Source organism: Planococcus citri, chromosome 2 (genome assembly GCF_950023065.1).
Source record: "Planococcus citri chromosome 2, ihPlaCitr1.1, whole genome shotgun sequence".
In the NCBI taxonomy this organism is placed as follows: domain Eukaryota; kingdom Metazoa; phylum Arthropoda; class Insecta; order Hemiptera; family Pseudococcidae; genus Planococcus; species Planococcus citri.
The window spans coordinates 35,527,188-35,551,172 of NC_088678.1; the positions used below are offsets into that span (position 1 = coordinate 35,527,188).

At 33.1% G+C, this 23,985-nt stretch overlaps 1 protein-coding gene and 1 long non-coding RNA gene across 4 annotated transcripts in view; both read left to right on the forward strand.

Annotated features, from left to right (window-relative positions):
- The window catches only part of LOC135835542 (leucine-rich repeat neuronal protein 1-like), a 142,913-nt gene extending 133,876 nt beyond the window's left edge, over positions 1–9,037 (forward strand). The window contains exon 5 of the mRNA XM_065349859.1: positions 3,862–9,037. Coding sequence (XP_065205931.1) covers positions 3,918–5,933 — 2,016 coding nt within the window. The 5' untranslated portion in view covers positions 3,862–3,917 and the 3' untranslated portion in view covers positions 5,934–9,037. The remainder of the gene's footprint in view (positions 1–3,861) is intronic.
- A 5,125-nt stretch (positions 9,038–14,162) lies between these two features.
- Positions 14,163–18,390, forward strand: LOC135835558 (uncharacterized). Of its 3 annotated transcripts, XR_010556914.1 has the most exons (9): positions 14,589–15,283; positions 15,450–15,599; positions 15,663–15,812; positions 15,940–16,053; positions 16,150–16,347; positions 16,448–16,637; positions 17,322–17,427; positions 17,520–17,674; positions 18,247–18,390. It is a non-coding gene; the product is annotated as an uncharacterized LOC135835558 (long non-coding RNA). The 3 variants fall into 3 exon arrangements; XR_010556913.1 differs by having other exon boundaries at positions 14,163–15,283; positions 15,450–15,812; XR_010556915.1 differs by lacking the exon at positions 15,450–15,599 and having other exon boundaries at positions 14,595–15,283.
- Positions 18,391–23,985: the final 5,595 nt, after the last annotated feature.

The following is a 23,985-nucleotide window of genomic DNA, read 5'->3' on the forward strand; positions in this document are numbered from 1 at the left end:
CTTTTCTGATGTCAAATAACTCACTGCTCAATCATCAACACAACAAATTCATCCAAGTTTGTAGACCCGAATCTTTGATTTCGTTGTCGTTCAGTTCTTTTCGTATTCGTGCTGTGGTTCGAGAAATTGCCATAATTTTCGTACCTAGAGTGAAAAAATATTTTTTTAAATACATACCTTGAATACAGAACAGTTGCATTTTATTAAATTAAAAAGGGGAAATGAATCCAAAACATGAATTTTAGCGCTTGGACTATACCAAAAGAGGAAATAAGGTGAACACTTGAACAGCCCAAATGTAGCCACCAACTCTAAAAGGTGGCCATTCTGATGTTCAATTGGGAAAATTAAGCGCCAAATAGGGATTTGGCAAGTTTTATAAAATTTATAAAGGAAAGTTCAACATTATACTCAAAGAAAATAATTACAGCCCAAAAAATTTCTGAGCAAGTTGAATTTATATGTACCTACCATGTTATTAAATCCTGAGCTAAAAAAATTTAAAAATTTTGTCACTGTCATTTTCTAAAGAATGTTGTTCAGAAAGATGAAATACTTATTCAAATTTGAATTACTCGTTTTGAAATAATATGTAGCAATCAAAATGAGGTAAATTGCAGGAATTCAAGATTACACATCAGTCTATCAAAATCAGTTTCCATTAGTTCAAAATTGCGGGTGAGAGTAAGAATGAGAGTTCCTAATATCGACCATTCTTTTTGTTTTTGGCTGCCAATCAAACCCTTGTTTGAGATATAAACCCCCAAAATGGCTTAAAACGTACCTTGATCCTTTCCCTAGCACATATTAAAGCCTCGTGGACATAAAGACATTTTAAATAGGTACTTACCTATTTTTTAATGAATTTTTTTCTTCAACAACTCGAAATTAAAATATTCGAAATTTTGGTGCCCTAATATCGACCTAATTGCTCGAAATGAAGGTCAAAATACCTACAGCAAAATCAACATATTACGAGTAAATAATTATAAAGTATGTATTTGGCTATGGGTTAATTTACTAATTTTTGGATTAGTCAAACTCAAGTTTGGTAGTAAGTATTCTCCAAAAATCGTTTTTATGGGGTGCCCTAATTTCCACCACCACTGTTTACTTATAAGATTTTTAGTGGTCGAAATTAGGGCCCAACATAAAAGTAGAATTGATAAGCGAATTTTCCAAACTCACTTTCAGTTAATCCATAAATTCACTAATCCATTTCATTCGTTGAAATTTCCAATTTTTAAAACTTATTTTACATTTTCCTGGACTATAAAAACACAATCATCTGAGGCAGACTATTCAAGATACTGCCAAAATTCATATTATAACTCGTTGAATTTCATTTTTTGGGGATATCTTTGTGAGTTTTGACTTTGCAGTTGTAATTTTTGTTTTATTCATTTTGACTGCAAAAAAATAATCTAAATAAATTTTTTCATGATTTTTTACGATAATTAGTAATTACAGACAAAAATATGGCAGTGGTCGATATTAGGGAAATGGTACATAGATATCAGGTAACCTTATGAGCTTTTTGCTAAAGTTGAATTTCAAGTTTGAAAAATCTACTGGAGGCTCCAAAACTACTCAATTCGGTTCGAAACGGTTTCCAATCGATTCGATGTAACAAAAATTGGCCAACTTTCAGCTTTCTGAGTCAGTTTAGTGGACTAAGTATTTTTCAAAAACAGTTATGGGCCGTCTTTGACTTTTTTTTGGAAATTTGGTGATGAAATTTTCAAAAAAAAAATGGAAAATTTTTTTTTAAAAATATTTTTGATCTTTTTGATGGTTATTGGTCGCATTATGCCTATTTAGGAGTAAAACGCCATTTTCAATCGATTTTTTCATTTTATTGGAGATTTTATCTCTCTTTTAAAATATACAAAAGCAGCCATTTTCAAGATAATTCGCGATTCATTTCAATTTTTACCAATTTGTTAGGTATTCATCTGAAGTCGAGGATGCCTTATGTCACTTTTGTCACCGTATGACTTGAAATGACCCCTCCCCTTCCTCTCTCCACTTCCAGAGATTCTCAAATAGCGCATTTTTGTTTTAACATAGAATTTTCCATGCTCCGAACCTCTGTTCTAACATAAAATTTACCATCCTCCGAATCGACACTTGTGGGGTGATTTTGAGCCGTTTCAACTTCTAAAGCCTCCAGTGAATTTTTGAATTTTTTAATCCTCGAAAAAACACGATTAAAATCTGAATCCGAATTAGTAGAAATGATTTACGAAAATATCAAACCTATAATCTATCAAAAGCCACGAAATTGGTAATGAGAGTTTACGTGTTCTGAATTTCATTTTGATCATTTTTATGGAAGTTTTTCCAAAACTGAAAAATTTGAGAATACCGCCCCCTCCCTCGGAGACTCTACAATTACTCAAAATCGCCATCAATCAATTCAGAACGTTGAAAATGAAGCATGTAGGTACGCCAAATTTCAGCCTTCCAATAGGTACCAAGTACCTCGATTAAATAAAATTTTGATGCTTTTTTCAAAGTGAAAAATACTTTTGAATTATGAATGTACTCTGTTCAGAACCATAGTAGTGTAATTTTTAGAGATATTTTGGTGTTTCTTTTCGATTTCGTATTAGTTTTATTGTGATATTATTTTACGTACCATCAGAAATTCTATTTTAGATTCGTTTACAGTAGCTTTTTTTGACAGCATGCTGATTAAATTTTCGAATTTCTTCGCTCGTCACTACGGTTTAGTAGATGTTTGAAAAAATCGAAACGGCCGTACAAAGTATGGTAATCGGAGTATTGAGTGAGAGAATCGCTGAATGCATATTTTTAAGATTAGGTACTAATGCCAATATTCATTTTCTATCGAAATTATGCGCTAATTGAGAATCTCTGTAAGTGGAGAGAGGAAGGGGGAGGGGTCATTTCAAGTCAGTCAAAAGTGATATAAGGCATCCTCCACTTCAAATGAATAACAAATTTGTAAAAATTGAAATGAATCTCAAATTATCTTGAAAATGGCTGTTTTTGCATATATTTTAAAAGAGAGATAAAATCTCCAATAAAGTGAAAAAATCGATTGAAAATGGCTTTTTACTCCTAAATAGACATAATGCGACCAATAACCATCAAAAAATCAAAAATAAGTATTTTTTTAAAGATTTTTTTAATTTTTTTGAAAATTTCAAAATTTTGGACCCCGGTTGCAAAGTGTTGAGTGAAGTCTGAGACCCCAAATTTTTCCTACAGTCTTTTATGGTCCCCCACAACTTTTTATCATCCCCCTTTACCAAATTTCCAAATAAAAGTCAAAGACGCGCGGTCCACCCTACGAGGTACATGTGAACATTTCTCAACTTTCGATTGACATGATTTTGAAGCCGGTTGCACCAAGGCCAAGTTGCATTTATCTGTGGGAGAGGAAGCCTTAAAGTGGCCACATTTGAGCACTTTACCTTATTACGATTTGAAAATTTTATCTTGCAACTTTTTACAATTTTCAAATGAGTCGGATCTTCCACCTTCAATATTAAAGAGAGGCAAAAAAATTGTAGGTACAGTATCTTGACTTTTAGAATTTTTTTCCTCACAGATCTGCTATCAAATTCCCAACGAATGAAATTTAATTTTCTTACACGGGTCCATAATTTTGAAACTCATCCACATTCATACAATTTTATCGGCGAAGAATGAGGCAGATACGCAGAAACTTTTTGTGGGTCACTTGCACTGGTAGTCCCGAGTAAATTTTACATTTACTCGTATTTCTACCCATCTTACTTAGACACTGATATCTCTCGACTACAATATTAAACCATACGATATTCTCAGCAACTTAACTAAATGAATTTTCTTCTTTTTTTTTTGTTACAGATTGACGACACCGCCATACGTCCAATGAATGGGAAAAAGGGCGATGTCCGCCAGTTATGAATAAGCTTTCACTCAGCAGAGAAACAATTATCGTTGCGATATTGTTGGCAGCGTTAATCGTAAATGTGGTCACTACGTGTCCTCTCGCCTGCATTTGCAAATGGAAAGGAGGCAAACGTAAGGTCGAATGCGCTAATAAAAACCTGACCGCTCTACTGACGGAAATCGAAAGCGAAACGCAAGTGCTCGATTACTCTAAAAACAGCCTGCGTTTTCTCACCGATAAAATGTTCGAAAAAGCTAATTTAACCAATTTGCAAAAACTATACATATCCGAATGTCAAATATCGCAAATACACGAGACAGCGTTCCGAGGCTTGTCTAACTTAATCGAGCTCGACTTGAGCGGCAACATGTTGACGACGTTACCTTCGCAAACTTTTTACGATTTCCCCCTTCTGATGAAAATGGTCGCCGCTCGTAACCCCATCCAGGTTATAAAATCTGATACGTTCGTACCTCTGAAATACCTCGCCAGCTTGGATGTTAGCGACTGCCAAATAAAGACTATCGATAAAGACGCTTTCAACGGTTTGCAAAAGCTAGAATGGCTCAAGTTGGATCGCAACCGGTTAGAGAACATTCGACATCCGGAAACGATACCCAGAGTAACCGGTGGCATTTCACTGCATCGTAATCCTTGGCGATGCGACTGCTATCTGCGAAATTTCCACAGCTGGTTGTTAAATACGAATAAACCTATCATGGTGAATCCGGTTTGCGAAGAGCCCACCGTGTACCGGGGTACCCCGATCGATCAGCTTAAAACGGACGATTTAGCTTGCGCCCCGGACGTTACCCCTTCTTCGTATTATACCGAAATGAACGAAGGTAAAAACGTCTCGTTTATTTGCCGCGTAAATGCGACCCCCGAAGCGGTCATCTCGTGGGAATTCGAAGGATACCCGATAAGTAATAATTCTCATATGGTTCACGCGTTCACCATATTCTACGTCGAAGAAGCAGCCACCGAGCAAGTCAGCGAGCTGTTTATATCCGAGGTGCAGAAAGATAACAACGGTATGTATCGTTGCACCGCTCAAAACGTCGCTGGTAAATTATCGTCTAATTTTACGCTGAACGTAATCACGGTGGAGAAAAGCACGCCGGAGCCGGTCACCATATCTTACTTTTACGTACTCGTATCGTCCATAAGTACCTTGTTAATCGTCATTGTGATCACGTTGATCATCTCGTGTCTGATATACGTGAAAAACAGAAGACGTAAAAGAAAAACATCGCGAACGAAACCGGACATCGAGTATAAAATCGTCAAACAAAGTACCAGTGAAATGACTCCGGCTAAGACGACTGATAAAAATCCCGATTTGATCATCAACGCGGAGACTAATTTAAAAGAGACTACTTCGGGTGAAAGCTGCGAGCACATGTTGTTACTTCCGAGCGATATTAAACAAACCTATTTGACGCTATCGGGTAACACTCTATTGAATACGACCATTTACGAAAGCAAAGCTTTATGCCCGGCTGCCGACGACTCGGCCATTTTACCAGCGACAAATTACCAAACTATGCCGAATGGCAGTACCATTAAATTATATTTTTCGCCGAATTCGGCGGCCACAGCTACCAAATTTCATAATCTGTACGTGAATCCTTTCGAAGGATGTTACGTCGACTCGATAGAACAAAATTATTGGACTTTGCAGCTGAATCGAGCGGGCCAGAGTCAAAAGCTACAAGAAAACGGTCAAATTGTGATCAACTGTTGCGAGCAACAACAATCTTCGTCGGAAAAAGTATACGATACTTGTGCGCCGACCAGTGCGACTCCTCGCACAGCTCTCGATGATTGTACCGCTATTAATTTACGCCATAATTTAGAAGGCTATCCGTACCCTTCTAAAATGAAATTAACCTCGTTGAATTTAAATCAGCGCGTCGAAGACGTGCAAATTGATAACGCACCTATAATATTAAGTCCGCCGGACCCTTTTAAAACCGATAACAATTCCGATACAACCGAGAATACCGTTGTTACGAGTAATTAATTCATCGTTCCTCTCTCTCTATCTCTCTTCTATGTGTGTGTGTGTATGTGTGTGAGTATTTTGTACACTTGTATGTGTTCTACACAGAGTCTATATCGACAGTATATAAATATACGAACAGGTGACCACATTATGGCCAATGTGTGTGTGCGGGGGTGGTACTCGTATACTAGTCAAAAGCACAACACAGCGCAAAGTCCTATCGCAAAACAGCGCCGCGCCGCTTCGGTAAATCTATCGAGAGACCGTAGTAGATGTGGTTATTCTTCGCCAGCAGTTTGCTGCCCTCCTTTCGGCACCTCGCTGACTCACGGCTCACCTATACCTATAATACCAAGCGTAAAAACAAATACGCTCGCGATATTTTATCAAATTCTTCTTTTCAGCTGTCTGCGCTGTCAATAAGGAATCTTTTAATTGAAAGTACCTTCTTACCTTGACGTTTTCACATTAATCGTCTGTAGCTAATGCGCGCCTTAAGGTGTTACCTGGCTCTGGCTTTTAATTTCGGTCGACTTTTCAGCGCGAATTTCCAGCGATGAATGATTGCTAGGTACACGTTCTCGTATAGTAAGTAACAGTCGGATTACATAGGTCGTGTGGAGGACGAATGGTCGCTGTTCTCTGCTGCCTTCCATCGAAATTCGCACGCGTAGGTATTTTCTTTGATGGCAGGGTCGTAGTATGGGCGATTTGGTGGGTTTCGTTTATTACATATCTTGCCTACCGATTGATAATGCTACAAATCTACTAAAAAATGTTCTCAAGGTCGGATCCAATGATCCTGAAAAAATGGCTGTAAAGTCTCTTCTCCAAGGAAAGTTTTCGATCATGGAAATGTTTTTCAACTAATCAGAAAACTCTATAGTTCGATATTAGAATGCTATTTTTGAATTTTTGACATAATCTCAACAAATTAATTTTTTTTTCTAGTCCTAACAAGTCAGACTTGATATCTAGAAGTCTATTTCAATGGCAGTGGAAATATCATAAATGTGGCCATTTCTTCAGGTTTTGATAGTCTGACATAGGTAATGTCGAACATTCATAGAAATTTTTTCCAATTTCATGAAAATCAGACAGAACATTTTGAAATTACCTAGATCAAAACTAACAGACTTTTTTTTTCAAATTTGTCAGGAGTCTGATAACATCAAAATGTCAGAAATTGTTCCCTTCTTTTCAAGTCTTTGAAAGTCTAATTTAATAGCATTATAATTTACTCGATGCTTTTTCAGAATTAATTGGATTTTTAAAATTAAAATCATAAATTATTTTACATTGAATATTACGAGAAATTGATCAAAATTTTATTTTTTTTCTTCAAGTTTTCGAAAGTCCAATATTTACGTTGTAAAGTCAATTAATTTTTCCCCAAGTTTTCAAAGGTCAGCGTCTTTCAAATTTCGGAAAGATCCTCGCCGAAAAAAAAACATATCAATGTCAAAATTATCCATCTTCATCTATGAAGATATTGATTAAAATTTAGTCAGCTCGAAGTTCTTATAAAATCGCGTCGTCTCTAAAGATGATAAACCAATATCAAAAAATATTTTAAGATCAAAATTTGTTTAAAAGTGAAGGTCTCCCCCCCCCAAAAAAAAAACAAATACTTTCCTCTTTTGATTGAAAACATGACGTACCTACCTACATGGCATTAAGATTTCCTCGGTGTTTGAATTTGAATCTGGGCCTGAGAAATTCTCAAAAAATCAAAATAACTTAAGTCACCAGTCAAAATTGTAAGCCACGATCACCTTACAAAAGGAATTAACGCGAAATTGTTCGATAGCGTATTTACGGCAAACTGGTTATGCAATTTTATTAACATGAATGATGACACAATGAATATAGTTCACGTTGAAGGATCTGTTAGTTTTCTAGGAACGATGCATGGCAATTTTTCAATTCCAGATTTTTCTGTTGGGTAAACGAATAGGGGAGAGTTCAAACCAAATCTTCCATAAAAAAAAAAGTTCTGAATTGGTCTTCTTTTTTATGAAATCCTCTGAAGTCTTCCACTAACTTCAAATTTTCTAACAAAGGAGGTACCTATCCCAATCAACAACAATTTTTTTCGAACCGAGCAAAACAGAATGAAAAGAGCATACAAAAATGTACATCACTGGCCAATGAATTTTAAAAAAATATAATTTAGCAATCAAAAAATTTGAAAAAATTAAAATTCCACCATTTTTTTTGTGGCGGGGGGTGTTTATAATTACTAGATTATTACACCCTACGTCATCAGAAGGTTTATATTGATTTCGTTATAGGTTGTGTTTTTTTAACTAGAGTAATGAATTTTTCCATTTCGGAGGGATTGTCAGAAATGAAGAGAGAGTTTTTATAATTCCACCAAATTAATCAGGAATACCTAGGTAGGTAGATAGGTACTAAAAAAAAAAAAAAAAAAATGCATGTTAAATTATCAAGAATACCTAGGTACTAAAAATTTAGCATGCATCTATTTTTCGACCCCCGTCACTAAAATCGATTTGAATAACCTGTTTCGAACCGTTTTGAACAGCTCTAGAGCCTCCAGCAGATTTTTAAAACTTGAAATTTCCAGAAAATTTTCAGCAATATTTTTTTTAAATAAAAAGTTGTATCACTTTATACTATGATTTTAACCTGCTGAGTCGATTAGAGGCGGTTTCAAATCATTTTAAAGCCTCCAGAAAATGTTAAAAATTCTTGTTTCTCAAAAAAGTGCAAAAACCATTGTTAAAATGAATCTAAACGCGTTTCTTGGGTATTTTAGAGCATTTATTCGAAGAATGGAAGTTTCCAAAATTTGCTGGAAGCTCCAAAAAAGCTTAGAACTTTCTCCAGTCGACTCAGTATTTCTGAAATAGAGCATGAAGTAAATTTTATATTTGAAATTGCTGAAGAAATGATTTGTAATCCGTCAAGTGGGTTACTTAAACGCATCAATCAAGTTTATAAGTGCTGATGTTCATTTGAACAGTTTTTAATGGCACTTTTTGGAAATATGGAACTTTCGAAATATAGCTGGAGGCTCCAAAACAGCTTAAAATCACCTTCAATCAACTGCAAATGCTGAAATGAGCTCTAAAATAAATTTTACTTTTCTAACTTTATCAGGTAAAATTTTGTAGAAATTTCGAGTTTCAAAATTTTTCTGGAGGCTCCAGAACTACTGAAACCGGTTCGAAACCGTTTTCAATCGATTCAGGAAGTCAAAAATGTGGCGTACATCACATTTTAATTTTCTAGATCAATGTGTTGAAATTTTGATTTTTTCTGCTTTTTTCATTTTTTGGATCTTTGATTTTTAAAAAACATCAAAAACCGAAAAATGCACTTTGGCTCCTAAAATTTTAGAGGGAGAGGTATTTTTGTAGGTCTGGTGCTATTTTCATTCAGCATTTTCCAATTTTTCAAATTGTTTCCATAATAAGACCAATGGAGCCTTCAAATGAGCTGCATTCATATTGTCACCATTCGTGTTAATAAAATTGCATAACCCGTTTGCCGTAAATACGCTATCAAGTAATTTCACGTTCCAACTAAAGTGATATAGGTTCCAACTATCATTTCCAGACGATTCGAAAGTTTAAAAGTGGGGTGCATAGTAGCAAATTTCAGCTTTCTAAACGAATTTCGTAAAATTCAATTTTTTCTCATTTTTGACCCAAATTTAGGTATAATGTTTAAAAATTCACCAAAAGTTGAAAAATTTGATGTGTTTTCGGCTATTTTTCCCAATTTTTTTTGAAGATGGGAATAATGACGAAAAAATTGGCACCACTGCTTTCCTAAACATTTTCCCAGTTTTTGAAATTATATCTTTCGATATTTTGGCTTACCTAATGTAAAATATTTCAGAAGAAAAAATTGTCAAAACACGAATCCATACCCAAAAATAAGCGATTTGCAAATTTTAAACCGCTTAGTTGAACCCTAAAAGTGGTGTCGGATTTTGATGGCAATTGAGCCATTTTTCCTGAAAAAGGTTGGGCAAAAGCTAGAGCGAGAACCCCCCTTTTTTCGAAAATGTTCCCTCTTCGAGGACCCATATCTCCTTTCCAGGAGCAATTTCCGGAACTAAAAATTTTCCTGAGTGACTTCAACTCAAAGTGAAGGTCTCCATTAAATCTGCATAAGATTTTCCAACCTTTTTTTTCGCGATCCACCTTATTACCTGTTCTTTTAATAAGAACTTTGAAGATTCGATCATCTCTGGCTCCCATTGCTAACATAAGCACTTGTTTTGAGTCTGAAAATTTGAACAATTTTATTTTTCAGTATATTATTTTTTTCAATTCACTTCTTTCAGAAATAGTTAGAATAATGTAAATAATTTTTTCAGATGTCAAAAACTTTCTAAAATGGGTAAGATCTGCCTGCAGCATTCATACCTACATCAAAATTTTTACATGTAAAATTTTTTTCGACTCAAAAATACCTACGTAAACGTCATCAATGTGAGGAAAAATCGAATATGAGATGTGACTTATCAACGAGTAGGTACCCAATTCATTGATAAACAATTTCGCCCTTCTAGTCTTACTCGTTCCGTTATTCCGAGGTAGACGAAAAAATAAGTTATTCATTTCAACACGTCGTAAAATTTTAAACAAAAAATAACCGCGAATATAATTTCAGCGAGAAAAAAATGTTCAGCACCATGAACTGTCGAAAACAAACCTCCTATATTTGAACTCCCTAACGGGACCATCTCTTCGTCTTGTGATTCTTGCAACTTGTAACATTTTGTAACCGCAATAAAACGGTAAAAATGGTACTGCGGGACTTTTGGAAATATCAACCTTGAAAGAAAATTGGAATGTATTTCGCCTTATTCGCCATCCAGACTTGGAAAATTTCACGAATAAACGTTTACCGCGAACTCGAGCTCGAGAGCGAAGCATTTGATGGGAAATTTTCAAGGATAATACGTACAAAGCTTCGGACAGGCTTGAATTTATTGTAACAATTTTTATAACTAGTATCTCATGAGGTTAGGATAGAAATTGGAGAATTTCTAATAATTCCGGCTGCTGCTCTAAAATTACTCGCCAATTGTTCCGGGTTTTGTTGTCGACTACATAGGTAGAGGTACACGGCATCGCGTATTAGGTTTCTGTACCTACTTATCTACTTTGTACCGCAAATTCTATGCTATCGACTCTATAAGGGAATAAATTTACCCTACGAAATGGTGTACAAGGGGTAAGGTACATATTCTGATAGTGATAAAATTACACAATACTCTAGGGAGAGGAGGAAGTAACGAAATTGACGCGAAAACTTATTTCGCAGTAATGATAAAAAATGGTTACGCATATCTATCGATTACACAATAAGGCTTACTTAATATCGATGTGTGACTTTTTTTGAGCTTATAAGATAGATGTGTAGGTGTAAACAAAACTTATATAATGGCAGATTACAATTCGTAAAAAAAATATATGGGCGATACCAATCACCAGTCGAATCTCGTAATTACCATCGAAAAAGAAAATGCTATCGTAATGTTGTTGGTCAAACCTTGATTTTAATAATCTCGCTGACGTCTGCTAAAAAAAAGAGAGAGAGAGAGAGAAAGAAGATACCTACGTGGAAAAGAAAATACGAACAATCAATCGTGTAATACTTCTGAAAGCGGTGCTGTGTTTCGGTGAAACAATAAGAAAAAAACTCTATCATCGAAAAAAAGCCCTGTAAGAAGTCCATTATTAAGTTTAGATAAAATTTACCGCAAGATTAAGTCGTCGAAACGAAATTTCGTTAACTTTTTGCTCGGTGAACTTTATTTAAAAGCGTTGAAGCAGGTTAATATTTATTTTTTTTATATAAGAGTTATATTTTTTTCATCGTTTATCACGGTCTGGTTAATTTAAAATTAAATTTTAAAAAACTTTTTATTAATAAACGTTCGCGTTTAATTCATCATAATATCGATAAAGTTTAAAAATTATTTCCTCGTGTATACTTTTCCTCTTGCAATTTTTGTATTATATAGAGGGAAAAAAATTACCCAAATGTTAATGTACATATATTATTTTTATGTAATATAGAAAAATCCTTTGTATGCTTAAATTTTACTACCTACCTATTTTGTGAGTATATAATTTTAAAAAATATACGTACAAATATATTATAATTTTTTAAAAACATTTCTCATACAATTTGTAAATGTAAAATACAGTCTGTATAAGTTGATCTGGAAATAGCATCGGGGTAGTTTAAAATGTCTAAATTAAGTAGCAATAATAGAAAAGGGTAAGAGCTTATTTAAAGCGAAGAGACCATCTACACCAATGTACGCGCCGGGAGTTGAATACCTATTTAGTATATGGTTCATAACTAGTTATTAATTTCATCCTTTCTAACAGCTTTGAAGATGAAATTAATGGTTCATTGTGCCTTCATTTAGCAACATTTTCACCTGCATGGATTCCTTCGCCAAATTCTGCTTAAGTTGGTGAAAACCCAGTGGTATATTAAATCGGTGCTAACGTTGTATTGCTCGTTTCTTGCTCGAGACTTCCGAATCAAATCTCGAATTAGAAAGAAGCCTTGGCAAACTTTACCAATTATTTCCCTTCGTCTAAAAAAGCGAGAGCTGTATTTACTATTGGAGTTTTTAGTTTACGAGCACGAAATTCAAATAGTGTTTTAAAACGTCTTAATATCTCTTTTTTGACGCTGATTTTATAACAAGTCAAAATAAAACAATGAGACGTATACTAATAAAGTCTCAGTTTCGACGAATTTGCGTTGGTTTTTTTGCGAATCTACGAAAGGGGAAATACGAATTGCGACGAATTACATCACTACTGAAAGTTCTTGATTGTGGCGAATATTTAAGACAGTTGGTGTCTTTTTTTTTTCAAACATTTCTTTGGCAAATTTTCTCGTTTGTAAAGTGACAGAGTGTGGTGCAGAGGGGTGTAAACGTAACGTTTAATTTATCACGTTCGTACAGATAACGAATAGTGTATTTTTTTTTTGTCGTTGGTTGATTTTCATACAGGGTAATGAACTCGCTAGGTGACATGACGCTTTATGTATTCAAAGCTGAGTGCTGAAAGATACCCCCTCTTGAGAATTGCCTATCTATATATGTAGGTACTATTTAGTACAATATGCGAACGTCTACGAAGCTCATGTATACGCCTATATAATTCGTTTAATTGAATAAACCTCTTGACGTTTTCTCGTTAGGTACGAATTACGTAGCTGATTTCAGTTCTATGTAAACAAAACATTCCGTATTACTGAAGTTCATTGTAATTATCGTGCAAGAAGGTGTAGTTCATCTTGTGTCAGAATCTGTAATAAATACTCCATTTATCAACATTCTTCTTCCTTCCTCATACAGAATTCGCAAAGTGTAAATATCAATCTTTCTCACTCTTATAGTTTGTTGTAATCAAAAAATGTTACTTTGAAAGTTTTTTTTTTTTTTGCGCAGGCAAGAGATGTATGAAATGGTATTTATGAGAATGTAAATGCTGGGGGAGGGGGTACGATCACAACTTGCGTCTCTTAAGCGAACTTTTCCAGCCCACCAACTCAGAATAAGCTCAAACTTTGGCTCACTGTAATTTAATAAAATATATTACGAGTACTTTCATCAAATTTTGAGCTGCCAAAGCTAATTTTTCGATTTTGGAAATTTTTGTTCCATTTCTTTTCATTGTCAAAACTTAAAATAGGTCTTAACTAGCTGTTTCTGAAACATAATAATGCGTATTTACGGCGAACTGAGTAGGCAACTTGTTTCACTTCGCATCATTTTCTTTTCAAAATACATATTTACGGCAAACAGGGTAGGCAACTTATTCTACGCCATATTTTAATTCGAATTCAAGTTCAAATTTACGTTTATGAAATAAAAAATTCGATAAATTTCTACATAAACATTTTCCGAATACGTCGTTACATCAACGCTATAGAGAAACCAAAACCACAAAACCAGCAAATTCTGTAAACAAAACACAGCAAGTAATTTCTTTAACATTGGCGTATAACCTTTCATACGACCACAGCAACTAGACACTAAACTCGATAGTAGTATACAAAAGGACGCCTAGGCATCCTCAATGCGCCCAAGGGTACTTTTGACCCTCCCGTTTGAGGCTCGAACTCAGTTTTGAGGCTATCCGAGTCAAGCTAGCTCCGTTTCAAAGTACTAATAAAAAATAAAAACTGTGTTATGACGTCATGCGCACTCCATCCAACCACCAACCAGTTCTGTGTGCTGCTACTGGTTCCAAAACGTGCCACATAGAGCGCGTTCCAGCAGCAGCAGCATTTAAGATGTTTATTTTTGAACAACAGCTGATTACCACGTCTTGCTAACCTAATTATGTGTCTTGATGAGGAGGGAAAGGTGAAACAAGGTGGTTTAGTGGCATGTGTTTGTTAGGTACGGTGTCTGTTTACATACCTACAAATAGTACAATAAGAAAAATAAAATGAAATCACTTAGTACTTGGAGAAAAAAAAAAGATATGTACCTTCTTACATATACGATGTAAGCAATAATTGTCAATAAAATTCAAAGAAGAGCAACGATGCTCTATTGTTTATTTCCTTGCAAAAAAGTAGCACCTAGGTAATGAGAATTTTTTTTTAAAAAAAAAATCCAAGAAATCTTTAATCAACAAATATCACAATAATCATTGTGTTTTAATAAAAAAAAAAAAGTCTCCTCCTTGAATAGGCAGGTAGTATCTATTGTTCTCAATTGATTCCATTTCCGAACTAAATTATTACAGTTTGATTTTAGTATCTATTAGGTGTTTAGTTGTGTTTAGCTGCTTGCTTGCTTGCTTAAGTACCTACCTGCAAAAATTTTTTTATCATAGGAGATTATGCTCAGTCTCAGTTTTTCTATTTTTACACTTAGACGACCATTAATTTCCTATGCAATAAAAAATATTATTCAAATAAGTAAAAGCAGCATGTGATTTTTTTCATCGAGTAAAAAATACGCATTTACAACATAGATAATTATGTCCCGTCGCAGTTTGTTGATTTATATATACTGGACGGATCAATAATTATCTATGAATAAAATGATAATTTCTACTACTACTCTTCAAGTTGAAAATAGTATAGTAACAGTGTTGTGAATTGTGATAGTGATTTTTTTTCAATCAGTTGTTTTAAAATAAACTTTGTTGTATGATAACAGTGTTGTGATAGTGTTAGATCAATGTACTTTTTTTCGTGAAATAATTGATAAAAATCGTTTAATTGATAAAAATTGTTTAATTGATAAAAATCGTTTGTGAGTAAAGCTGTAACGTATTCAAAAAAAAAAAAAAAAAAAACGAAAAATTACGGATCAAGAGTCAAGATTTTTAAGAGTGAGTATAATGATTTATTTCTTAGTACTACGAAGTAATCAGAATGTTATTTTTTTGTCAACTTATTGACCTTTAGGATTTCACTTGTACAGATATGATTTTTGTCTTATTTTTTTTCTTGTATTGCTTTTCGTTCTAAATAATGTTCAAGTGTAAATTTGTGTAGATTTGGTTTGAAATCACTCAACGAAACTATTGTATTTTGACGTTGAAATTACAAAACTAGAATTCTGTTAACGAGTAAAGCTGAAAAATTGCCAATTTGAATGTGAAATGGATCGACATCGACTACATGAAAATAATACACGATTTTCTAGTTTGTTTTTTTTTTTAAAAGAGTTGGTCGAAGTGCAATTACTTATTCGTTTTTTATTCACAGTTTGCAACGATGTTCTGACTCATGAGAAAAAAGATCGCACCATCATGATGGAATGAAGTACGAATCGAAGTGGTTCGACATTGCTGGTACAACGAAATTGTACGCGACGCGCCTTGGGAAATTGACAACGATTTTCTCGAGAAACATAAAGTAAGCAACAAAAATGAAACTAACAAGCAACAACAATCGATGCGATGCGTATTCCTACGTGTTCGTTTTGTTCTCACTATAAATTTCTATAGAATCACGTATTTATTGTCCGCGTTTCAAATTTCAGATTGATTTCGTAGCTCACGAAGAGATACCTTGAAAGCGATCAAAGCAACGACGTGTACATCAAGCTGAAAGAAAAAAAAGACCTGTTTGTTTGTCGCTACAAAACGAATCGAAGGTAATTCCACTTCCGACATCGTTGCTAAAATGTATTCTTTATTTCTATTACTTTATCGGATTTGATGAAAAAACACCTTAACAATTAATGTCACAGTGTACAAATGGTCACTTGAGTGTGTTGGTTGTTTTCTCTCATTTGTTGGTTGATGCGCAGATGAAACAGCGACTTGTTCTAATTGATGTATTGAAATTAGCAAGATTTAATTACCCTTCCCTCAGAATGCCAGTTTTGTGGTAAAGATTATCCACGTAATTTTATCAGTTGACAGGAGCAGTCGTTAAACAATGAAAGGTATAGCTCTTTGATTTGTACTTTGTAGGTTATGTTATATCTATGCATTAAAATTTAGGAATAGAGTTGGTATTTAATGCTACGATGTGTGATTTCACAGGTTAAAATATTATCCGAATTGATCAGCAACGGAATCCAAATCTAACAATTCCCTCCACTGACGATGAAACCGTTTCAGCTACGAACGCTGGAATGAACGCGATCATTCTATTCGCCATTGTCGATAGTACAGAATTCGTAAAAATTGTCAATAAAATGATGAGATCCCGGCAATACCCTTGGGGAATTGTGTAAGATGCTTATTAGTCGGTTTAATAATTATTTTAATTCCAACGACTTATTGTCGCTTATCTTATGTTTCTCGAGAAAATCGTTGTCAATTTCCCAAGGTGTGTAGCGTACAATTTCATAGTACCGACAATGTCGAGCCGCTTCGATTCTTTCTTCGTCCATCATGATGAATACAGCTGGCAAAATGCTAATTACCAGTTTGATTGCATATGAATCTTGGTGCTTGCAACTTTAATCTGTGCATCAACGAAGATTCACATGTAATCAAACTGGTAATTGGCAATTTGCCGACTGTATTCGGTACTGTTGGCTTGAACCGTGTTATGTTGTACAACAAAGGCACTCATAATTTTAATTACTTCGATCTTGGAAAAAAAAAAACGAGCTGACAAATTGTCAATTATCAGTTTTGATTACATAGGTGAATGATATTTGTTCGCTACTTAATAACGAACCGATCGAGTTATGGCAGATGATGAGGAGACCCCTTGTCGAAAAATCACGCTGTAAATTTTATGTGTAGATACTTTACTCTACACAGAGAGAACATCGATGATTCGTATATGATTTGTACAGTTATTTATTTGAAGACCATCAAGTACCAATTTTGACAGCTAGAAAAATATTTTTTACTCGTGTTAATTTCCTATAGTTAATACATGTTTTTTTTTTTCATTCCTCAGTTACGAACCAAAGTGGTATTTGGATTAATTTCCAGCTGTTTGTGAGTTTACTTTTACGTAGAAATTGAAAAATAATTCGTAACGAGAGGAATGAAGTACTTCGAAGGTACGTAGACATAGCAACGCGTTTCTTGAGTATTAAAATTGTGTTACGATTAAACAGACTATGAATTAATAATTCATTTTTTATACGTTCAGGGGATAAACCACTTCATGGTTGATTATATGATTTGGCCTTGGTTCGAACGACTAGATTGCTTCACACGAAGGAAAAGAATTCGGCTGGAAAAAGAACCATCTCACACTTCTACTCTTCTTTGTACGGTTCATCGAATGCACACTGACGATGCAAGGTAATTAGACCCGTATTATGATAATAACTGTATACAAGATGCTCTTTCCATCAACAACGTTGCGGTAATTGTTTAAAAAGATCACGTCTTTCTTCGGTCATTGATAATTGGCAATTTGCCAAAATGGTTTGATTACCATGAAGACCAGGTAACTCGTTGCTGCAAAGAAAGACGCGATCTTTTAAAACAATTATCGTACGTTGTTGATGGAAAGAGCATCTCGGAGACAAACTGGTATCTTTAAAAACGAGTTAATCTTAATTAAGTATTTTTTTTTGGCGAATACACTACCTACAACCGACTCTTCTGTCTTAATAAATGTTCCGTTTACAATCGCATATCATATACGTACTTAATTAATTTCATTATGTACCTATTGAGTAGTAAAAAATAGATGTATGGAACGGTTATTGAACATGATGTAAATATGTAAACATGTATGAATCAAAATGATCGATACCTTACTTACAATATGAATAAAAAAATAAATATTCATTTCTTCGAATTCCAGTGTCTATGTAGGTATGAGAATTTTTTCTGATATTCATTTGTATTGTGTTTAATTGTTTAAGGTTTATGAATCGTGGAAGTGGCTTCCTTCATGGAACGAGAACGTACCTCTTACACACAGAAGAATGATTGTACTAATAGCCTAGATTATATAAAGCACCTACTCTATGTGAAGTGTACGGATCGATTAAAGCTTGGTATCTTTTTTCCTTGTTTTTTTTTTTATTTCAACAAAAAAAAGTAAACGTTTTGAGACTCGACTATATTATAGATACCTAAGTAAATAAATTAACGACAACGAGTTGTGGCAGATGATGAGGAGACCCTTGTCGAAAAATCATGTTGCAAATTTTATGTGCACTTTACTCTACACAGAGAGAACATTGATGGAGATCCGATTTTTTTATATACTTTTTTTCACGCGTTTTTTTTTTTTTTTTTTTTTTTTTTTGTCGTTTCCATAGCACAACACGAATGGTTTTCTCATTCTGTACGTGTATTAAATATTCGTAAATACTGACAGCTGTGTCGTAAACGATGACATTTTTACAACAAGGAGAGATGAAAATTTCAACGTGATTGCCTATCTGTCTGCCTGCGGTATTCGCTGTTCAACGCATTGTACTCAAGAAAAAAGATCATATAGTAGGTACATTAATGAGAAGCGAGAAATTCAACGTTCTGTCGTTGCAGTCTTCGACTTTGTTATCATAATATACCTCCGCGGAATAAAAATTACAAAAAGTACCTCCTAAAGTTCGCATGATTTTTTTCTCATTTCTTAGCTTGAAATGTACTTGTATGAAAATACGTAAAAAAAAAGACGATTCCTTCTTTCCCTCTTTCTAATAATAAATGAAAAAAAAAATAATCATTTTAAAATGTTTTTTTTATTAAAAATAAATTATTTAAAAATTTAAAAAAATACATCACCATTCACCAAACTTAAAAATACAATTCAAAAAAAATGTACAAAATTGAAAAAAAAATTAAAAAAGTAAGATATCTTAAAAAAATTGAAAAAATATAACATTCACATGTGAGCTTTTCGTTTCTTTCAATAACAGATTTTTTTTTCAAAGACAACATTTTTCAAATCAACAAGTAGGTATTCAAAAATTTTCAAATACAACATTTTTTTTCAAATCAACATATACAAAAATTTCATTTTTTTTTTATACAAATATTGTAGAATTCCTACTTTTTCGGATGTGCATGATGCTAACGTACGGAGAACTGAAATTTCTCGGAGCTGCATAGAAGAATCTATAGTCAGCGTACAGTAAATCACTCAGGGGAGGCATAGTGAAAAGCGTTTTCTGTCTATATACTCTTCTTACGACAGGTTGAGGAGTTGAGCTATTATTTGCAGCAGCAGATTGGGATGAGGGAGAATTTGAAGATTGAAATGACGATGATGATGATGACAATTTTGTAGATGATGATGATGATGATGTTGGAGTTGGAGAAACTGAAGCCGCAGCATAGACATCGTATGTACCATGGGGAATGAACGGCAAGGTGATGTTATGGCTGCTATTTTTAAATAGAACTGATGATTTTTTCAATGAATTTCCGGATGAAAACAATTTCTGGACAGATGATGTTGCTGCTATTGATTTTGTGACGAATGATGTATTAAATGTTGCCGGAATAGTTGATAATCTTGATGCATTATAATATTTGAAGGTGTTAACTGAATTAGTGCTCGGAGTTGAATTCACTTGATCATTTTTATAATTTAAAGTTATGAAAGTAACGAGATAGATTATAGTAAGCGAGAATCCACCAAATAAATAACGAAGGCATTCACTAATGAACATTTTGAAAAAAAAGAAGGAAAAAAATAGAAAAAAAGAAAAAATAGAAGAAGAACTGAAAAAAAGGAGCAAATAAAACGTTAAGTATTGATCATTTTGAACGAATGAACGAAGTGAAACTATTTTTTTTTCATTATTTTTTTAATTATTTTTTTCTGCGTGTGCAGTCAATTAATTTTTAATAGGCACGTGCAGCTATATCAAATTTTAAGATAAAATTCAAAACAATTTTTTTTCTAATCACTATGATGTATATATAATCTGAGATAAGATTATGCATAGACATGGATATTAGAAAAAAAATTGTTTTGAGATTTATCTCAATGATCATTTTTTTAAAAATTAATTTTTATTTCCGTTTTGGGGTAATACTTGAAAGGATTTTTAAAATTTACTATCGTTATCCTACATTGTTCATATGGCAGCTGACTGTTTTGAAACATATTCCTAATGTGATCTTTTTTCTGGACAAAATCACAATATTCATGGGGAGGGTATATGCTGACCGTAGGATAGATTTTGCAATATGAACAATTGAAATTTTGTGTCAAAATTTTTTCAACAATATCAGTGACATTAATATATTCGATGTACATTTTACGTACCATCACTCTATTAATGTCATTAGAGAAAGGCAATCTGCGGACATGTTCATAACATCTTTTACAGCTATGAACTGTCGGCAAAATACCATCGATAATTTTGTCTCTATTATAAAAACGATCAAAAAGAATTGTATGAAATTGTTGATCTGTTTTTTCAGGAGAATTTTCTATGTTGGCGTAGTGCAGATTCAAAATTTTTTGCATACTTGTCCAATCATAGGGAGTTAGAATTTCGGGGTGATCTGCTTGATATAATTTTAAAATATTATCCAGATTTCTAAATCTGTTTTTGACTAATTGAGTTGGAATTAAATTTTTGTTATCGTAAATTTGAGTGGTTTTTATTTTATTGTAAGCTCGTTCGGAAAAATATAAGTAAAAATTTTCTGTTAGGTCAGATACAATTTTCTTTGGAAGCCAAAGAGAATTGTTTTCATGAATTAATTCGATAGGCTCAGGATTTTTGAAAAAAAGGGCTACTTCGCCAGCTGCTTGGCAATATAAACTTGTAGGATTCGACATTTTTTTAAATAAATTTTTTAAAAAACAACAACAACAAAAATTCCAAAAAAAAAAATGAAAATAATTTCAAATATTGAATTACAGAAATCGAAAAAAAATTGAAAGTAGGTAATTTTAAAAAAAAAATGAAAATTCCAAAAAATTGAATTAAAAAAGTAAGAGAAAAAATTGAAAACAATACCTAGATCTAAAATGTTCAAAGTACACACACAAAAAAAACACAAAACAAAAAAGACACGGGAAACAAAAAAAGATAAGAAAAAAAATATTGAAAACAAATGATCAAGTACATACACGCAAAACCAACAGAAACTTCAATATCAATCAACAGTTCAACACCAATCAATTGCACTTTTCAAACTGAGGGTATAATGTATTTCCAAGATACATTGTCAGTGCATTATTTTTTAAATCCAGCATCCTGTATAATTTGGTTCCCATCTTCAGTGCATTTTTTTTTTCTAAAAAAAATCTTACATCCTCCTGTATAATTACCCTCATCTTGAGAAGAAATTATATTTGATACCTATTATGTATTTTTGCACAGATAATAAGTGCAGCAGTTTACTACTCGTATATGTTTCCCATGGCATGATGCCAGTCACCTTGCCTAACTCTGGTAATCAGCTGATCGAATAAACATCTATCTATGATGTAGTGTGTTGTTGGTAGTACGCAAGTAAGAAAATATTATACCTCGTGTGTTTGGTTTGGTTGGTATGGCAACGCATACTACTACTACCAGTCTACCTTGCTTCACTCTCACCCTTCCCAAACAAGAAAAAATCACGGCCATGTTTATTTGAACCAACAAAACTCACGTGTAGATGAGAAGGAGGAGCTGAATCAGTATCTTTCCTCTCTCTCTCTCTCTTTTCCCCCTGTTGAATATACCATAGGTTTCAACCTTCTTCCGCATACTGCTGGTGAACTGTTTGTTTACTTTTACGTGTTCAGTTTTCTTACGATACACGATTTATTTATTTTTTCCAACTTGAACAGTAGGAAGACTACATACCTGTGCAACCTATCAAAATGTATTGAATCCAAGTCATTTTTTTTTAAATAAATTTATTTTTTTTCTATTACAATAAGTACAACTTATAATATGAAAATTTCTTACATTCTTAATAGGTATGTCAACATATATATTTTTCCTTTCACCCCCCTAATAATAATAATAAATAATAATTTACCCATTTTCCCAATAATTAATAATAATTTTCCCTATTTTCCCAATAATAATAATAATAATAATAATAATAATAAATAGGTAATAATAAATAACAATACTGAAACGACATTTAAAAATCTCACCAATTACATTTTTTTTTTCAAGTGCAATCCATATCAATATCAAAATGACCAAATGCTCTACTATTCAATTTATTGTAAAAATCTCGTTTGTCACAAAAATTTGTCAATGCCTTTTTATTTAGCTCTACGGTGAATATTTCGTGTTTTTCAGATTTAAATTGTAATTGTTTTTTGTCTACATTTTTATTATCAAACAAACATGCATAAAAATCACTGAAATGCATTTCTTTTTTTACTATCACAGATTTGATCCCTTTAACTTTTTTAATTTCTTTTGATTTAATTTCTAGAAGTTCATTCAACAAATCCAATGAATAAACTTTTGGACACAGAGAAATATATCGATTAATTTGATTGGGGTAAGGAATTTCATCTTTGAAAAATCCAGGTGTTTTTTTATTTGAATCAGAAAAACAAAAATGGTTTGTAGGATAGTTACTAGTATCAAAAAATTCCCAATTATTTCGAATATAGGGATAAATATCGTAAGTTTTCACTTTTAGAATGAATGAATCTGTGTCCATATACAACAGTTCTGGAAATTCCAAATTGTGAAAAATTTTTTTCAAATCTTCATAATAGAATTGATACATAAAATTTCGTGATAATTCCAGTACTGTGACTCCAGCATAAATAGGCTTATTTAGTTTAATTACATTTTTGTGAAAATGAATACCTACCAAATTTTCTGAAAAAATCACGCAATTTTTATATGAAGGCTTGGAAATGGATTTCATTAAAGATTTTTCATTGCATACTAATTTAAAATTCATATAATTTCTTTGATTTTCTATCATTTTTCCAAATGTACTATTATTACACAATTTATAAAAGTCAGTTTCAAAATTTGATTTTGCTTTCTTTCTCATCGACGTGTTGAGATTTATAAATGATTCTAAAAAATTTTCCTGATGAAATTGAATAATGTTATGGATTTTTTTCAAAACTAAACCATGCTTAAGACATAATTTTAAATTTCTGTAATGCAAAATGTAATTTGTTTTGTCCTCCAATGTGCATAAAAGTTTAGGAGTTTTTGAATGGGGTGGAATTTTTTTTTCGGGAGCAAAAGGAAAGGCATTATGGAAGGTATGTAAATGAGTTGGATAATTTAGATCAACTTCTAGATAGTACCCTACATCACTGTCATCAGCTATACTCAAAATATAATCAGGAGTGAATTTTGATAATTCATCTTTTGATACCCATTTGAAATTTCTTAAGGGAAGTTTATTATAGCCCATACTGTGTCCATACAAATTATTACAGTCTGTATAAAAAAGACTGCATGGAGGTTTTTTAGGATCATATTGTGGTACATGAACATTATTTGCTTCAGCATACTTGGTTATTGTATTTGTAATCCCTCCTCTTAATGCCCTTTCAAAAAATAAATACATATTTATGTCTGTAAGCAACTCAAATTCAACCCCTGTCACTTTTAACATTGCCTGAAAAGCATATCCAGGCAATGAATAGAAGTAACATGGATCTAATTTGTATGTTCGCAGACTAATTTTTCGAAAAGACATGAACA